The sequence below is a fragment of the Salmo salar genome, chromosome 01 (assembly GCF_965601325.2).
Source record: "Salmo salar chromosome 01, fSalSal1, whole genome shotgun sequence".
In the NCBI taxonomy this organism is placed as follows: Eukaryota; Metazoa; Chordata; class Actinopteri; order Salmoniformes; family Salmonidae; genus Salmo; species Salmo salar.
The window spans coordinates 8,215,001-8,233,740 of record NC_138291.1 but is presented as its reverse complement, the minus strand read 5'-3'; the positions used below and the strand labels follow the sequence as shown (position 1 = coordinate 8,233,740).

At 45.4% G+C, this 18,740-nt stretch overlaps 1 protein-coding gene across 1 annotated transcript in view; it reads right to left on the bottom strand.

The window, feature by feature from the left end:
- Window positions 1–18,740, bottom strand: part of ptk2ba (protein tyrosine kinase 2 beta, a) — a 45,037-nt gene that overhangs the window by 7,654 nt on the left and 18,643 nt on the right. Inside the window, 10 exon segments of the mRNA XM_082957479.1 lie at window positions 5,023–5,091; window positions 5,295–5,333; window positions 5,727–5,852; window positions 6,309–6,413; window positions 7,132–7,188; window positions 9,935–10,230; window positions 10,477–10,566; window positions 12,665–12,765; window positions 14,074–14,189; window positions 14,441–14,541. Coding sequence (XP_082813605.1) covers window positions 5,023–5,091; window positions 5,295–5,333; window positions 5,727–5,852; window positions 6,309–6,413; window positions 7,132–7,188; window positions 9,935–10,230; window positions 10,477–10,566; window positions 12,665–12,765; window positions 14,074–14,189; window positions 14,441–14,541 — 1,100 coding nt within the window.

Sequence of the window (18,740 nt, the reverse complement as noted above, 5' to 3'; positions counted from 1 at the left end):
CATAGTGGCGAAATAATTACAATTTCGCAAATAAACACTGGAGTGATAGATGTGCAGAAGATGAATGTGTAAGTAGAGATACTGGGGTGCAAAATAAAAAAAAATATGAATAACAATATGGGGATGAGGTAGTTGGATGGGCTATTTACAGGTGATCTGTAAGCTGCTCTGACAGCTGATGCTTAAAGTTAGTGAGGGAGATATGAGTCTCCATCTTCAGTAATTTTTGCAATTCCTTCCAGTCATTGGCAGCAGAGAACTGGAAGGAAAGGCGGCCAAAGGAGGAATTGGCTTTTGGGGTGACCAGTGAAATATACCCGCTGGAGTGCGTGCTACGGGTGGGTGCTGCAATAGTGACCAGTGAGCTGAGTTAAGGTGGGGCTTTACCTAGCAAGGACTTATAGATGACCTGGAGCCAGTGGGTTTGGCGACAAATATGAAGCGAGGGACAGCAAACAAGAGCATACAGGTCACAGTGGTGGGTAGTATATGGGGCTTTGGTGACAAAATGGATGGCACTGTGATAGCAAATTGGATGCAGTCTGAGTAGAGTGTTGGAGGCTATTTTGTAAATGATTTCGCCGAAGTCAAGGATCAGTAGGATAGTCAGTTTTACGAGGGTATCTTTGGCAGCATGAGTGAAGGATGCTTTGTTGCAAAACAGGAAGCCGATTCTAGATTTTATTTTGGATTGGAGATGCTTAATATGAGTCTAGAAGGAGAGTTTACAGTCTAACCAGACACCTAGGTATTTGTAGTTGTCCACATATTCTAAGTCAGAACCGTCCAGAGTAGTGATGCTAGGCGGGCAGGCAGATGCGGGCAGCGATCGGTTGAAGAGCATGCATTTAGTTTTACTTGCATTTAAGAGCAGTTGGAGGCCACGGAAGGAGAGTTGTATGGTATTGAAGCTCGTCTGGAGGTTAGTTAACACAGTGTCCAAAGAAGGGCCAGAAGTATACAGAATGGTGTCGTCTGCGCGGAGGTGGATCAGAGAATCACCAGCCGCAAGAGCGACATCATTGATGTATACAGAGAAAAAAGTCGGCCCGAGAATTGAAACCTGTGGCACCCCCACAGAGACTGCCAGAGGTCCGGACAACAGACCCTCCGATTTGACACACTGAACTCTATCTGAGAAGTCGTTGGTGAACCAGGCGAGGCAGTCATTTGAGAAACCAGGGCTGTTGAGTCTCCCGATAAGAATGCGGTGATTGACAGAGTCGAAAGCCTTGACCAGGTCGATGAATACGGCTGCACAGTATTGTCTTTTGTCGATGCCGATTATGATATCGTTTAGGACCTTGAGCGTGGCTGAGGTGCACCCATGACCAGCTCAGAAACCAGATTGCATAGCAGAGAAGGTACGGTGGGATTCGAAATGGTCAGTGATCTGTTAACTTGGCTTTCAAAGACCTTAGAATGGCAGGGTAGGATAGATATAGGTCTGTAACAGTTTGGGTCTAGAGTGTCTCCCCCTTTGAAGATGGGGATGACTGTGGCAGCTTTCCAATCTTTGGGGATCTCAGATGATACAAAAGAGAGGTTGAACAGGCTAGTAATAGGGGTTGTAACATTTGTGGCGGATAATTTTACAAAGAGGGTCCAGATTGTCTAGCCCGGCTGATTTGTAGGGGTCCAGATTTTGAAGCTCTTTCAGAACATCAGCTATCTGGATTTGGGTGAAGGAGAAATGGGGAGGCTTGGGCAAGTTGCTGTGAGAGGTGCAGAGCTGTTGGCCGGGGTAGGGGTAGCCAGGTGGAAAGCAAGGCCAGACGTATAAAAATGCATGTTGAAATTCTCGATAATCGTAGATTTATCGGTGGTGACAGTGTTTCCTGGCCTCAGTGCAGTGGGCAGCTGGGAGGAGGTGCTCTTATTCTCAATGGACTTTACAGTCTCCCAGAACCTTTTGGAGTTTGTGCTACAGGATGCAAATTTCTGTTTGAAAAAGCTAGCCTTTGCTTTCCTAACTGCTTCTATATATTGGTTCCTAACTTCCCTGAAAAGGTCCATATCGCAGGGGCTATTCGATGCTAATACAGTACGCCACAGGATATTTTTGTGCTGGTCAAGGGCAGTCAGGTCTGGAGAAGAACCAAGGGCTACATCTGTTCCTGGTTCTACATTTTTTGAATGGGGCATGCTTATTTAAGATGGTGAGGAAAGCACTTTAAAAGAATAACCAGGCATCCTCTACTGACGGAATGAGGTCAATATCTTTCCAGGATACCCGGGCCAGGTTGATTAGAAAGCCTGCTCGCTGAAGTGTTTTAGGGAGCGTTTGACTGTGATGAGGGGTGGTCGTTTGACCACGGACCCATTACAGATGCAGGCAATGAGGCAGTGACCACTGAGATCCTGGTTGAAGACAGCAGAGGTGTATTTAGAGGGCAGGTTGGTCAGGATGATATTAATGAGGGTGCCCGAGTTTATGGATTTGGGGTTGTACCTGGTAGGTTCAATGATAATTTGGGTGAGATTGAGGGCATCTAACTTAGATTGTAGGATGGCCGGGGTGTTAAGCATATCCCAGTTTAGGTCACCTAACAGTACAAACTCTGAAGATAAATGAGGGGCAATTAATTCACATATGGTGTCCAGGGCGCAGCTGGGGGCTGAGGGGGGTCTGTAACAAGCGGCAAAAGTGAGAGACTTATTTCTGGAAAGGTGGATTTTTGAAAGTAGAAGCTCAAACTGTTTGGGCACAGACCTGGATAGTATGACAGAACTCTGCAGGCTGTCTCTGCAGTAGATTGCAACTCCACCCCCTTTGGCAGTTCTATCTTGGCAGAAAATGTTATAGTTGGGGATGGAAATGTCAGAATTTTTGGTGGCCTTCCTAAGCCAGGATTCAGACACGGCTAGGACATCAGGGTTGGCGGAGTGTGCTAAAGCAGTGACTAAAACAAACTTAGGGAGGAGGCTTCTGATGTTAACATGCATGAAACCAAAGCTTTTACAGTTACAGAAGTTAACAAATGATAGCGCCTGGGGAATAGGAGTAGAACTGGGGGCTACAGGGCCTGGGTTAACCTCTACATCACCAGAGGAACAGAGGAGGAGTAGGATAAGGTTACGGCTAAAGGCTATAAGAACTGGTTGTCTAGTGCGTTGGGGACAGAGAATAAAAGTAGAAGATTTCTGGGTGTGGTAGAATAGATTCAAGGCATAATGTACAGACAAAGGTATGGTAGGATGTGAGTACAGTGGAGGTAAACCTACGCGTTGTGTGATGATGAGAGAGGTTTTGTCTCTGTCAATTAACATAGGTGAGGTCTCCGCATGTGTGTGGGGTGGGACGAAAGAGCTATCTAAGGCAATTTGAGCGGGACTGAGGGCTCTACAGAGAAATAAAGCAATAAAAACTAGCCAAAACAGCAGTAGACAAGGCATATTGACATTAGAGAGAGGCATAAAGCAATCACAGGTGTTGATCAAGAGAGCTAAGACAACAACGGGTAAATGGCAAAGAAAGGGCAGAGCGGGTCAATTAGATACATATAGGACCTGAGTTCGAGGCTGGGGCCGACAGGAAAAACAAAATGAGGTACCGTGTTATTGAAACATACTTCCAAAGTTGTGGCAAAATGGCTTAAGGACAACAATGTCAAGGTATTGGAGTGGCCATCACAAAGCCCTGACCTCAATCATATAGAAGATTTGTGGGCAGAACTGAAAAAGTGTGTGTGAGCAAGGAGGCCTACAAACCTGGTTCAGTTACACCAGCTCTGTCAGGAGGAATGGGCCTAAATTCACCCAACTTATTGTGGGAAGCTTGTGGAAGGCTACCCAAAATGTTTGACCCAAGTTAACAATTTAAAGGCAATGCTACCAAATACTAACTGAGTGTATGTAAACTTCTGACCCACTGGGAATGTGATGAAATAAATAAAAGCTGAAATACATCATTCTCTCTACTATTATTCTGATATTTCACATTCTTAAAATAAAGTGGTGATCCTAACTGACCTAAGACAGGGAATTGTTACTAGGAATAAATGTCAGGAATTGTGAAAAACTGAGTTTAAATGTATTTGGCTAAGAGGTATGTAAACTTCCGACTTCAACTGTATGTACTTTTGTACCTGTTTCCTCCAGCATCTTCACAAGGTTCTTGCTGTTTTTCTGGGATTGCTTTGCACTTTTCACACCAAAGTATGTTCATCTCTAGGAGACAGAACGCGTCTCCTTCCTGAGCGGTATGACGGCTGCGTGGTCCCATGGTGTTTATACTTGCGTACTATTGTTTATACAGATGAACGTGGTACCTTCAAGCATTTGGAAATTGCTCCCAAGGATGAACCAGACTTGCGGAGGTATACAATTTTTTTTCTGAGGTCTTGGCTGATTTCTTTTGATTTTCCCATGATGTCAAGCAAAGAGGCACTGAGTTTGAAGGTAGGCCTTGAAATACATCCACAGGTACATCTCCAATTGACTCAAATGATGTCAATTAGCCTATCTGAAGCTTCTAAAGCCATGACATCATTTTTGGTAATTTTCCAAGCTGTTTAAAGGCACAGTCAACTTAGTGTATGTAAACTTCTGACCCACTGGAATTGTGATACAGTGAATTATAAGTGAAATAATCTGTCTGTAAACCATTGTTGGAAAAATTACTTGTGTCAAGCACAAAGTAGATGTCCTAACCGACTTGGCAAAACTATAGTTTGTTAATTTGTGGAGTGGTTGAAAAACGAGTTTTAATGACTCCAACCTAAGTGTATGTAAACTTCAGACTTCAACTGTATATGGCCAATATACCACGGCTAAGGGCTGTTCTTAGGCACGACACAACGCCTTATTGCTATTATAAACTGGTTACCAACGTAATTAAAGCCGACAAAATAAATGTTTTGTCATAACCCGTGGTATACGGTCTGATATACCACGGCTGTCAGCCAATCAGCATTCGGGCTGGAACCACCCAGTTTATAAATGAGTTTATAACATGGAAGTGAAATTTTTGAAACCAGTTTAAAAGAGAAGGACAGCTTTATAAAGGCTGCTTGTTGTTACCTGTGGAGCTGAGGCCTTTGGTGGTTTGTCTGGAGGAGGTGTGGCTTGGTCTGCTGACTCCTCCTCATGCTGTAGACGACAACAGGAAGAAATGAGGCCCGGATTCAATTCAATGGTGGATTTGGACAATGAGTCATTTAAAAGGTCATTTCCGATTGAGCCGACATAATGCAGTGTTTTCTGTGAATGTGGTCTCTGCCTTTAAGACTTGCACTGCCGACGATCGGATTGAATCCTGGCATAACCAATACAACAACTACCTAACAACCTACCGAAGCTGTTCTGAACTCCTGTTGAACTTGCACAGGATCCTGCAACGACACGTACATTAGAAATACATTAGAAACTGGGAAGTACTGACCGTGCGTACATTCAGGAAGTAGAAATGTTACAAAATGTAGGATGGTAATTTGATCACTATCATTGCTGAGAATTTTCCTGCCCCGCAAGAAATGTAGACGAGCTTCATGATGTACATAAATTCAGTGAAATCCACACTAACACATGGCTATATTGATGGTGTAGCACTTTTAATGTAACCTACTGTTGGCCAGCGAACAGCCTAACCACCCATCAACATTATGGACTAAACGTTCTGTTGCTGCGACAATACTGGTCAAATCAAGATCACATCTGTATCGGTCTGAATACAAAAAGTGTGTTTGTTGCTGTCTGTCTGTCTGTCTGTCTGTCTGTCTTCTTACCAGGTGTTTCTCCTCCTGCTCCAGCCACCGGCTGTCTGTCAGCATGTCCTCTCTTTGTCTACGGAGAGTATCCTCCACCCTCTCCCTCTCCCAGACAGACCTCGCATCCTCCACCCCACATGGCTCCTACACACAGACACACACACACACACACACACACACACACACACACACACACACACACACACACACACACACACACACACACACACACACACACACACACACACACACACACACACACACACACACACACACACACACACACACACACACACCTGTTTGATGGCATGTTGTGATGGTTGAAAACATCTGTCTATAGGCCTTGAGCACAGTTAGATCCCCATACTGCCTCTGCACAGGCAGCTCAACTACCCACAATGCATTTCAACAGGAAGCAGCGGAGAGGTTAATCGGTCATCACTATGTGGCCAAATTGCAAAATCAGAAACCCTGCCTTCTTAAACATCAGATTATGAACCCTAACCTTATAATAAGACCAAAAAGCTAATTTGGTTTTCATACATGTTGTATGGTTATAGCAGCTTGGCCATGTAGTGAAGCCGTGGTTATGGGTCTTACCCCGACACTGCATCGTCGTGGAGACATGGGATAGGCTGTGGTGACATCACAGGCCCTGGGGGGGCTAGCAAGGACAGGAGAGCTGGCACACAGAGACCCAGGTAGCTAAAACACACACACACACACACACACACACACACACACACACACACACACACACACACACACACACACACACACACACACACACACACACACACACACACACACACACACACACACACACACACACACACACAGAGCCATAAAAACAAAAGCGATGCGCCACAGCTACTTTAAAGTCACATGCTAGCGGCAGGAAATGCTGTGCACACACAATCTCACACAATCTCACACTAAATGGAACTAGCAAATACACAGTCTGTATTAACATGACAACGTAGTCCAGTACCAGTCACACAGTAGACTGTATATGTATGCCCTGGACTGTGCTAAAGGACAGCGCTACAGGACAGCGCTATAGGACAGCGCTATAGGACAGCGCTACAGGACAGCGCTATAGGACAGTGCTACAGGACAGCGCTACAGGACAGTGCTACAGGACAGCGCTACAGTGCTACCGGACAGCGCTACAGGACAGCGCTACAGTGCTACAGGACAGTGCTACAAGACAATGCTACAAGACAGTGCTACAGGACACGCTACAAGACAGTGCTACAGGACAGCGCTACAGGACAGTGCTACAGCGCTACAGGACAGTGCTACAGCGCTACAGGACAGCGCTACAGCGCTACAGGACAGCGCTACAGGACTGCGCTACAGGACAGCGCTACAGGACAGTGCATAGCAGGTCTTACTCCACTTTCACAAACTGTTGAGCTACCTGTATTCTCATGCCAGGCCTGAGGGTGTTGCTCTGGAAACCAGCTTTCCTTGATGGCTACGAGAGAGAGAGAAGGAGAGAGAGAGGAGGAGAGGAGAAGGAGAGAGAGGAGGAGAGGAGAAGGAGAGAGAGAGAGGAGGAGAGGAGGAGAGGAGACAGAGAAGGAGAGAGAGGAGGAGAGGAGAAGAAGAGAGAGAGGGGAAAGAGAGAGAGAGAGAGAGAGAGAGAGAAAGAGAGAGAGGAGAGAGAAGGAGAGAGAGAGCGAAGAGAGAGAGAGGAGAGGAGAGAGAGAGAGAGGAGAGGAGAGGAGAAGGAGAGAGAGAGGAGAAAGAGAGAGGAGGAGAGGAGAAGGAGAGAGAGAAGGATAGAGAGAGAGGAGGAGAGGAGAAGGAGAGAGAGAAGGATAGAGAGAGAGAGACAGAGAAGGAGAGAGAGAGGAGGAGAGAGAGGAGGAGAGGAGAAGAAGAGAGAGAGGAGAAAGCGAGGAGAGAGAGAGAGAGAGGGAGGAGAGGAGAAGGAGAGAGAAGGATAGAGAGAGAGAGGAGGAGAGGAGAAGGAGAGAGAGAAGGATAGAGAGAGAGGAGGAGAGGAGAAGGAGACAGAGAAGGAGAAAGAGGAGGAGAGGAGAAGAAGAGAGAGAGGAGAAAGAGAGAGAGAGAGAGGAGAGAGAAGAAAGAGAGCGAGAGAGAGAGAGGAGAGAGAAAGGAGAGAGAGAGGAGAGAGAGAGGAGAGGAGAAGGAGAGAGAGAGGAGAAAGAGAGAGGAGGAGAGGAGAAGGAGAGAGGAGGAGAGGAGAAGGAGAGAGAGAAGGATAGAGAGAGAGGAGGAGAGGAGAAGGAGAGAGAGAAGGATAGAGAGAGAGAGACAGAGAAGGAGAGAGAGAGGAGGAGAGAGAGGAGGAGAGGAGAAGAGAGAGAGAGGAGAGAGAGAGAGAGAGAGAGAGAGAGAGAGAGAGAGAGAGAGAGAGAGAGAGGAGGAGAGGAGGAGAGGAGGAGAGGAGGAGAAGAGAGAGTTAGGCTGTGTGCATGGGAGTATATCATCTGTGTGTGAGGACGTGAGGACGGCTTGCGAGTGGTTGGAGAATTTTGGCATTTTCAAAACACATGAAACAGCTTTATCCTGCAATCTAGAGCCGTAATCATTTTTGCTTAATTCTATGTAAAAAAACTTTTTTTTGTTGCATATCTAAGCATAGCTCTTGAGCTATCTGTATCCTCCTGACTGGTGGTTACTTAAAAAAAATATATAAAGATGCTTCTCTGTGAGTCTTATTCAGTACCGTTTGTAATTGTTTGCTTTTCTAAAGTCTACCAGCCTTGCCAGCAGGCATGCCAGCTAAGATAGTTAGACAAGCTTGATAGATAGCCTGAAATTGCCTCTTGGTAGCTAGTTTTGAGGTTGGGAACCTATCTGGACTAGCTAAACTTCATCAATTAATTAATAGGTGGCTTGTAGTATTACAGAGAAAACTATTAAACAGGACACATCTGAGGGGGCACATGACCCTGTGACCCCTATCATTACTACGTCTCTGTGTGGGTGTGTTTACTCCTCCTCCTCCTCTGTGTGGGTGTGTTTACTCCTCCTCCTCCTCTGTGTGGGTGTGTTTACTCCTCCTCCTCCTCTGTGTGGGTGTGTTTACTCCTCCTCCTCCTCTGTGTGGGTGTGTTTACTCCTCCTCCTCCTCTGTGTGGGTGTGTTTACTCCTCCTCCTCTGTGTGGGTGTGTTTACTCCTCCTCTCTGTGTGGGTGTGTTTACTACTCCTCTCTGTGTGGGTGTGTTTACTACTCTCTGTGTGGGTGTGTTTACTACTCCTCCTCTGTGTGGGTGTGTTTACTACTCCTCCTCTGTGTGGGTGTGTTTACTCCTCCTCTTCTGTGTGGGTGTGTTTACTACTCCTCCTCTCTGTGTGGGTGTGTTTACTACTCCTCTGTGTGGGTGTGTTTACTACTCCTCTCTGTGGGTGTGTTTACTACTCCTCCTCTCTGTGTGGGTGTGTTTACTCCTCTTCTGTGTGGGTGTGTTTACTCCTCTTCTGTGTGGGTGTGTTTACTACTCCTCTCTGTGTGGGTGTGTTTACTACTCCTCCTCTGTGTGTGGGTGTGTTTACTACTCCTCCTCTCTGTGTGGGTGTGTTTACTACTCCTCCTCTCTGTGTGGGTGTGTTTACTACTCCTCCTCTCTGTGTGGGTGTGTTTACTCCTCCTCCTCCTCTGTGTGGGTGTGTTTACTCCTCCTCCTCTGTGTGGGTGTGTTTACTCCTCCTCCTCTGTGTGGGTGTGTTTACTACTCCTCCTCTGTGTGGGTGTGTTTACTACTCCTCCTCTGTGTGGGTGTGTTTACTACTCCTCCTCTGTGTGGGTGTGTTTACTACTCCTCCTCTGTGTGGGTGTGTTTACTACTCCTCCTCTGTGTGGGTGTGTTTACTCCTCCTCTCTGTGTGGGTGTGTTTACTACTCCTCCTCTGTGTGGGTGTGTTTACTACTCCTCTCTGTGTGGGTGTGTTTACTACCCTCTCGGGTGGGGGTCTCAGTGCGCTCTGTGGGGTGCGTACTCGCCCCCGTGTCGGTGGCTCGACGCCTCTCTGTGCGGGTGGCTCTCCTCTCTGGGGGGGCTCCCTCCTGGGGGGGCTCCTTGGGGGGGGCTCGGGCGGAGTCGCTGGTGACATGATCGAGCTCACGACACACCACCCCCCCGCCCACTCCACCGGACACACACACACACACACACACACACACACACACACACACACACTAAAGTCTCACATTTACTCACATATCTGTCATGTATTTCTGCTGCTTGCAAGATTGTGTGTGGCTGTGTGCGTGTGTGTGTGTGTGTGTGTGTGTGTGTGTGTGTGTGTGTGTGTGTGTGTGTGGGCTGTGTGTATGTACCTGAGCTTGCAGACCAGCTGTGTGAAGGAGGGTCGTGTGTGTGGGTCGTAACACCAGGTGTGTGTGAGGAGTGTGTAGAGGGTGGGGGGACAGAGGGAGGGTTTGGGCAGACGGACACCACCCTCTAGTTGATTGATCACCTCCCCGTTCTCCAACCAGAAGAACGGCTGTTGACCTAGGGACATCACCTCCCACACACACACCCCTGCAACACACACACACCTCGTTATTACGAACACACGCAGGCACACACACACACACACACACACACACACACACACACACACACACACACACACACACACACACACACACACACACACACACACACACACACACACACACACCCACGATATTACAAACACACACACCTCGTTATCACACACACACACACACACCTCGTTATTACGAACAAACAAAGGAACACAAACCATTGAGGCCAGTGACTCACCGAACATCCAGACATCACTAGCTGTGGTGAAGCGTCTGAAGTTGATGGATTCTGGGGCCATCCATTTGATAGGTAATCTGCTAAGAGACGCTTCAGAGAAAACACAGTATTTGTTAAGCATCTGAACGCAGCTTTGGAAGTGTTTATGTGTGTGTGTATTTGTATGTAATTGTGTGTGTGTGTGTGTGTGTGTGTGTGTGTGTGTGTGTGTGTGTGTGTGTGTGTGTAGTGCATTCGGAAAGTATTCAGACAGCCTTATTCTACAAATTAAATTTGTTATTTTTTTCCTCAATCTACACACAATACCCCATAATGACATCATAATACCCCATAATGACAAAGTAAAAACAGAGTTTTTAGACATTTTTGCAAACAATATATATATATAAAAAAACTGAAATATCACATTTCCATAAGTATTCAGACCCTTCACTCAGTACTTTGTTGTAGCACCTTTGGCTGCGATTACAACCTTTACTCTTCTTGGGTATGACGCTACAAGCTTGGGACACCTGTATTTTGGGGAGTTTCTCCCATTGTTCTCTGCAGATCCTCGCAAGCTCTGTCAGGTTAGAAGGGGAGCGTAGCTGCACAGCTAATTTTCAGGTCTCTCCAGAGATGTTCGATCGGGTTCAAGTCCAGGCTTTGGCTGGGCCACTCAAGGACATTCAGAGACTTGTCCCGAAGCCACTCCTGTGTTGTCTTGGTGTGCTTAGGGTTGTTGTCCTGTTGGAAGGTGAACCTTCTCCCCAGTCTGAGGTCCTGAGTGCTCTGGAGCAGGTTTTCATCAAGGATCGTTCTGTACTTTGCTCCGTTCATCTTTCCCTCGATCCTGACTAGTCTCCCAGTCCCTGCCGCTGAAAAACATCCCCACAGCATGATGCTGCCACCACCATGCTTCACCGTAGGGATGGTGCCAGGTTTCCTCCAGATGTGATGCTTAGCATTCAGGCCAAAGAGTTCAATCTTGGTTTCATCAGACCAATCTTGTTTCTCATGGTCAGAGTCCTTTAGGTGCCTTTTGGCAAACTCCAAGCAGGCTGTCATGTGCCTTTTACTGAGTAGTGCCTTCAGTCTGGCCACTCTACCATAAAGGCCTGATTGGTGGAGTGCTTCAGAGATTGTTGTCCTTCTGGAAGGTGCTCCAGAGTTCCTCTCTCCACAGAGGAACTCTGGAGCTCTGTCAGAGTGACCATCGGGTTCTTGGTTACCTCCCTGACCAAGGCCTTTCTCCCGTGATTGCTCAGTTTGGCCAGGTGGCCAGCTCTAGGAAGTTTCTTGGTGATTCCAAACTTCTTCCATTTAAGAAATGATGGAGGCAACTGTGTTCTTGGGGACCTTCAATGCAGCAGAAATGTTTTGGTATCCTTCCCCAGATCTGTGCCTCGACACAATCCTGTCTCTGAGCTCTACGTACAATTCCTTCGACCTCATGGCTTGGTTTTTGCTCTGACATGCACTGTCAACTGTGGGACCTTATATAGACAGGTGTGTGCCTTTCCAAATCATGTCCAATCAATTGAATTTACCACAGTTGGACTCCAATCAAGTTGTAGAAACATCTCAAGGATGATCAATGGAAACAGGATGAACCTGAGCTCAATTTTGAATCTCATAGCAAAGGGTCTGAATATTTATGTAAATAAATATGTCTGTGTGTTAAAGAAGGTGCCGTCTATTATATTATAGTTATTATTTATATATATATTATTTATATATCATTATTATAATATTATTTATATATCACTGTTATAATATTATTTATATATCACTATTATAATATTATTTATATTTATATATCACTATTATAATATTATTTATATATCACTATATATCACTATTATAAATATTATTTATATTCCTATATATCACTATTATAATATTATTTATATATCACTATTATAATATTATTTATATTTATATCCACTTTATAATATTATTTATATTCCTATATATCCACTATTATAATATTATTAATATCCTCCTATATTCCATTAGTCTATTATGTTATATATATATTATTTATATATCACTATTATAATATTATTTTATATATCACTATTATAATATTATTTATATTTATATATCACTATTATAATATTATTAATATGTCTATATTATAGTTATTATTTATATATATATTATTTATATATCACTATTATTATATTATTATTATGTGTGTTAATACCTTTATAGTAGTCTTCATCTTCTACGTATCTTGACAGCCCAAAGTCTCCCAGTTTGACACAGTCTGCAGACGCCACCAACACGTTCCTCACAGCTATGTCTCTAAACCAATCACAATAGAGAAATTGAACTATATTAACCAATCACAATAGAGAAATTGAGCTATATTAACCAATCACAATAGAGAAACTAATTAATATCAAAAGGGCCAATGCAGCCGTTATCATTTCTGGTTAACAATTAAAGCGGGCAATCAGCAGTAGAAAACAATAACAAAGTTTTACTCCCCGCCCCTATTTTGGTAAAAAACTGAGGGATTAGGGGCTGGAGAAATGTAACCACTCTCAAATTCATAGACAGAACTATGGATGCAAGGACTGACCATCCATGATCTTAAATGTGTTAGTTTTAACCATGTTTGAGGCTATCTAGTGTTCCTTTACATTTACTTTGTTTACACGTTAAAACAAACCGAAAGGTTTGGAACTCTCTTTCTTATTGGTCTATTTACCGTCTGGTGATGTCACCAGGCAGGCCAAAACTTCATCCCACCAAAACAGGCTGAAATTTCAGGTAGGTCTTTTCAAACAGCTCTTACACTAAAAGGACATGATCGTCCTTTTCACCATTTCACGGTATTATTCCAACCTCATCGTATGGAAATATAACACAAGAAAATCACACTTTTGGCTGCACTGGGCCTTTAACCAATCCCAATGCCGGGATTAAACCATATTAACCAAAGTTTACCAATAAGAGAGAAAAACACATTTAGAAATGAATCATTCAGCCAATGAGGAAGCAGACTTTGAGGTCTGACTTCAGAAGTGATATGATGCTATGGGGCTGATGAAACAGGCATTCACTTCCTCTCTGGGTTAAACGGGGAAATCTGCAGTTCAAACAACAACAAAGCAGCCATCCTGCCAGTGTTTTGGTACACAGTTGAAGGAATTCATACGAAAGCTGAGGGGTTGAAGGAATTCATACGAAAGCTGAGGGGTTGAAGGAATTCATACGAAAGCTGAGGGGTTGAAGGAATTCATACGAAAGCTGAGGGGTTGAAGGAATTCATACGAAAGCTGAGGGGTTGAAGGAATTCATACGAAAGCTGAGGGGTTGAAGGAATTCATACGAAAGCTGAGGGGTTGAAGGAATTCATACGAAAGCTGAGGGGTTGAAGGAATTCATACGAAAGCTGAGGGGTTGAAAAATACATTTGTTCACAAACAGAATAAAAACAGCTGATATGTTGGGTGATAATGGAGCCATTGAACTAAAGCTCATGAGGCATTTAGAGGTTATTCGTTTAAATGTAGATTGCCCCTTTAAACTACTTCCTCTAAACAACATGACATTCAGATGTGCGAAGCCAGGGAAGCAGAGACGTGAATGTAGCGCGTTTGTTACCTGTGTACCATGTTCAGCCCCTCCAGGTAAGCCAGGGCTTTACAGATCTGTAGACTATACAGGACCAGAGTCACACTGGTCAGAGACCTCTGCTGCTCCACAAGGTAGGTGCCCAACTACACACACACACACGCACGCACACGCACGCGCACACACACACACACACACACGCGCACACACACGCACACACACATGCACACACACAGAGAGAGAGAGAGATGTGGGTTATCTCTATACATTATCCTGCTCTACTCCTTGATGTGATGCATTCTGGGCCAGTGCGTGACTTCATATTCATGAGGCAGACTGGTGACATCACACAAAACCTCTGACCCCTCGTGCCGCGAACTGGTCTCGGAACCCTCACCTCTCCGTGCTCGTACAGCTCCATGACGATCCACACAGGGTCCACCTCAATGACCCCGATCAGACGCACAATGTGAGGATGATCTAGAGTCTTCATCAACACTGACAGAGACAGAGAGAGAGATACAGAAAGAGAGAGAGAAAGACATCCAGAAAGCAAGGGAGAGATACAGAAAGAGAGAGAGAGATACAGAAAGAGAGAGAGAGATACAGAAAGAGAGAGAGAGAGAGAGAGAGAGAGACAAAGAGTTTTAAATCATCTTTATTTGGTCTGGGAGCCCACAACACTATAAATACTCATACAAAACCATGGTTACACATCAATTAAAAACACAACACCAAATTGTCCTCCACAGTAACTGAACATAACAGCCTCTCAATACCCCATATACTCATAAACAGATCAATATTGTTAACCATTTTGTAATAGGCAAACTCAACCCTCAGTCTCGCTGCCAACATCCCCTCCAGCATTCCTACCACATCCACAGACCCCTGTCCCCGAATACTGTTCTTTCAGGTCTTCCATATTGATAATTTGGCTGCCCCTGACAAGAAATGAAGCAAAGTAACTACACCCCTTTGACTGAACCTGTACTTTAGCCCAAATATAAACAGTTGGGAAGAGAAAACCTCTCCCAGAGCTGAGAACCAATTAGTGATCAGGTCAGCTAAAACCGTCACTGTACAACAGTCTCTGGGCTGCTTGAAGCCAGAAAGCCATGATCCTGGAAGAAATGTCCACCAGGCCTTGCCTTCCCTCATGCAGTGGCAGGTACAGGGCTGCAGCTATAATCCAATGTTGTCCAGACCAAAACAAATTGACAAGGGTCCTCTGAAGCTCTTGTATCAGACCTCCCGGTGGCTGTAAAATAATTTGTCTGTGCCACAGGGTAGAGGCAGCAAGGTTATTGGCTACCAGCACCCTTCCCCTATAAGACAGCTGGGGTAGCACCCATTTCCACCTTGACAGTCTGGCACACACTTTCTCCACTACACCCTCCAAGTTCTTTTTCTGAAAGACATTGGAGCCTAGAAAACCCCCCAAAGTCTTCATCCCATCTCTGCCCCACTGAAGCCCCCCTGGTAACCGTGGAGAGGACCCTATCTGAAGCCCCCCTAGTAACCGTGGAGAGGACCCTATCTGAAGCCCCCCTGGTAACCGTGGAGAGGACCCTATCTGAATCCCCCCCTGGTAACCGTGGAGAGGACCCTATCTGAATCCCCCCCTGGTAACCGTGGAGAGGACCCTATCTGAAGCCCCCCTGGTAACCGTGGAGAGGACCCTATCTGAAGCCCCCCTGGTAACCGTGGAGAGGACCCTATCTGAAGCCACCCTGGTAACCGTGGAGAGGACCCTATCTGAAGCCCCCCTGGTAACCGTGGAGAGGACCCTATCTGAAGCCCCCCTGGTAACCGTGGAGAGGACCCTATCTGAAGCCCCCCTGGTAACTGTGGAGTGGACCCCATCTGAAGCCCCCCTGGTAACCGTGGAGTGGACCCTATCTGAAGCCCCCCTGGTAACCGTGGAGTGGACCCCATCTGAAGCCCCCCTGGTAACTGTGGAGTGGACCCCATCTGAAGCCCCCCTGGTAACCGTGGAGTTGACCCTATCTGAAGCTGACAGTGCTATCGTGGGACCCTTCATAACCCCTGGCACAGAGAAACCAGTACGCCTCGCTCTTAAAAAACAAAGCATTGGTTCAATTGCCAGACAATATAACTGCCCTGAAATTGGGCATCCCTGCCTGATGCCCCTTTGGACAGGGATGGGGCAACTCAAACCACCCCCCACCTTCACCATACATGAGGCCCCAGCATACAGTAAACTCATCCAGGACAAAAAAACATCCCCAAACCCAAAGGCCTTCATTGTTTTGAACAAGTACTGGTGGTCCACACGGTCAAAAGGCTTCTCCTGATCCAAAGAAAGTAAACCCACATTCACATCAGACAGTTTACAAATGTCTAAAACATCTCTTATTAGAAACAAGTTATCAACAATAGAGTGGTCAGGTATACAGTAAGACTGGTCCTTATGGATCAACAGCCCCAAATATTCTATCAACCTGTTTGAGAGACATTTAGATACAATTTTATATTCCGCACACAGCAACGCAACAGGTTGCCAATTTTTCAGAAGAGCCAAATCCCCCTTTTTTTGCAACAATGAAAGCACAGCATGTTGACAGGATACAGGAAGAGAACCCTCATGAAAAGATTCACACACCACTTCATAAAAATCCCCCACAATAGACCCCCAAAAGTGCTTGTAGAAGTCAGATGGTAAACCATCGATGCCAGGGGCTCGGCCTGATGAGAGCTGCATAACTGCTGTGGACAGCAGAGTAATGTCAGAGTCCAAAGCAGCTCTCTGCTCAGGGCCCAATTGAGGAAGACCTTGTAACAACTGTTCAGTACACAGAGAGTCACAATCCTCCGCCTTATAGAGGGCAGAGTAGAAATCCACGGCATGTTGGTGCATTTCACTGTTATCCGTGGTCACCTTCCCATCAGGGAGACGAAGGCAGACCATCTGTTTGCTTTGCAATGTCGACTGCCCTAGTGGTTAAAAAAAAAGCTCTAGGAGCCTCCATATCCTTGAGGATAGCAAAACGAGACCTAATCAAGGCACCCTTCACTCTTTCATGTAGAAACGACCACAGTTCATGTCTCTTGTCCTGTAAGTTCATGACTAGTCCAGGGTCATTCTGAGTCAGCAACTTCAATTCAATAGATTTGATGTCCTGTTCAAGGGCCCTGATAGTCTCTTTAACTTCAATACGAGACAGAGCAGTATACTGTTGACAAAACAATCGTATTTGGGCTTTCCCAACCTCCCACCATTGTCTCAAGGACTCAAAATGCACTTTTATAACCCTCCATTTTTCCCAAAACAACAAAAACCTTTCACAAAACATGACATCATGTAACAACTTAACATTAAAATACCAGTAAGGTGATGACCTTGGTGGACAGGACAAGTGAATATCAGCAGACACATTATGGTGATCAGAGAAACCCACAGGAATGATGTCACACCTTCCAACCCTACTACAGTAGTGATCAGATACATACCACCCGTCTAACCTTCCAACCCTACTACAGTAGAGATCAGATACATAGAACCTGTCTAACCTTCCAACCCTACTACAGTAGTGATCAGATACATACCACCTGTCTAACCTTCCAACCCTACTACAGTAGTGATCAGATACATACCACCTGTCTAACCTTCCAACCCTACTACAGTAGTGATCAGATACATACCACCCGTCTAACCTTCCAACCCTACTACAGTAGAGATCAGATACATACCACCTGTCTAACCTTCCAACCCTACTACAGTAGTGATCAGATACATACCACCTGTCTAACCTTCCAACCCTACTACAGTAGTGATCAGATACATACCACCCGTCTAACCTTCCAACCCTACTACAGTAGTGATCAGATACATACCACCCGTCTAACCTTCCAACCCTACTACAGTAGTGATCAGATACATACCACCCGTCTAACCTTCCAACCCTACTACAGTAGTGATCAGATACATACCACCCGTCTAACCTTCCAACCCTACTACAGTAGTGATCAGATACATAGAACCTGTCTAACCTTCCAACCCTACTACAGTAGTGATCAGATACATACAACCTGTCTAACCTTCCAACCCTACTACAGTAGTGATCAGATACATACCACCTGTCTAACCTTCCAACCCTACTACAGTAGTGATCAGATACACACAACCTGTCTAACCTTCCAACCCTACTACAGTAGTGATCAGATACATACCACCTGTCTAACCTTCCAATCCTACTACAGTAGTGATCAGATACATACCACCTGTCTAACCTTCCAACCCTACTACAGTATTGATCAGATACATACAACCTGTCTAACCTTCCAACCCTTCTACAGTAGTGATCAGATACATACCACCTGTCTAACCTTCCAACCCTACTACAGTATTGATCAGATACATATAACCTGTCTAACAGTAAAATCCACTGTACAGTTCCAGTCCCCCCCTAAAACCATACACCCCTCTTGGTCACACTGTCTTAAGGTTTCCTTTATTTTATCAAATACAGCAATACGCTCTGTACCCTCATTAGGAGCAGAAACATTCAGAGACACACAGAGAGAGAGAGAGAGAGAGAGAGAGAGACACAGAGAGAGAGAGAGAGACACACAGAGAGAGAGACACAGAGAGAGACACAGAGAGAGACACAGAGAGAGAGAGACAGAGAGAGACACACACAGAGAGAGAGAGAGAGAGAGAGAGAGAGAGAGAG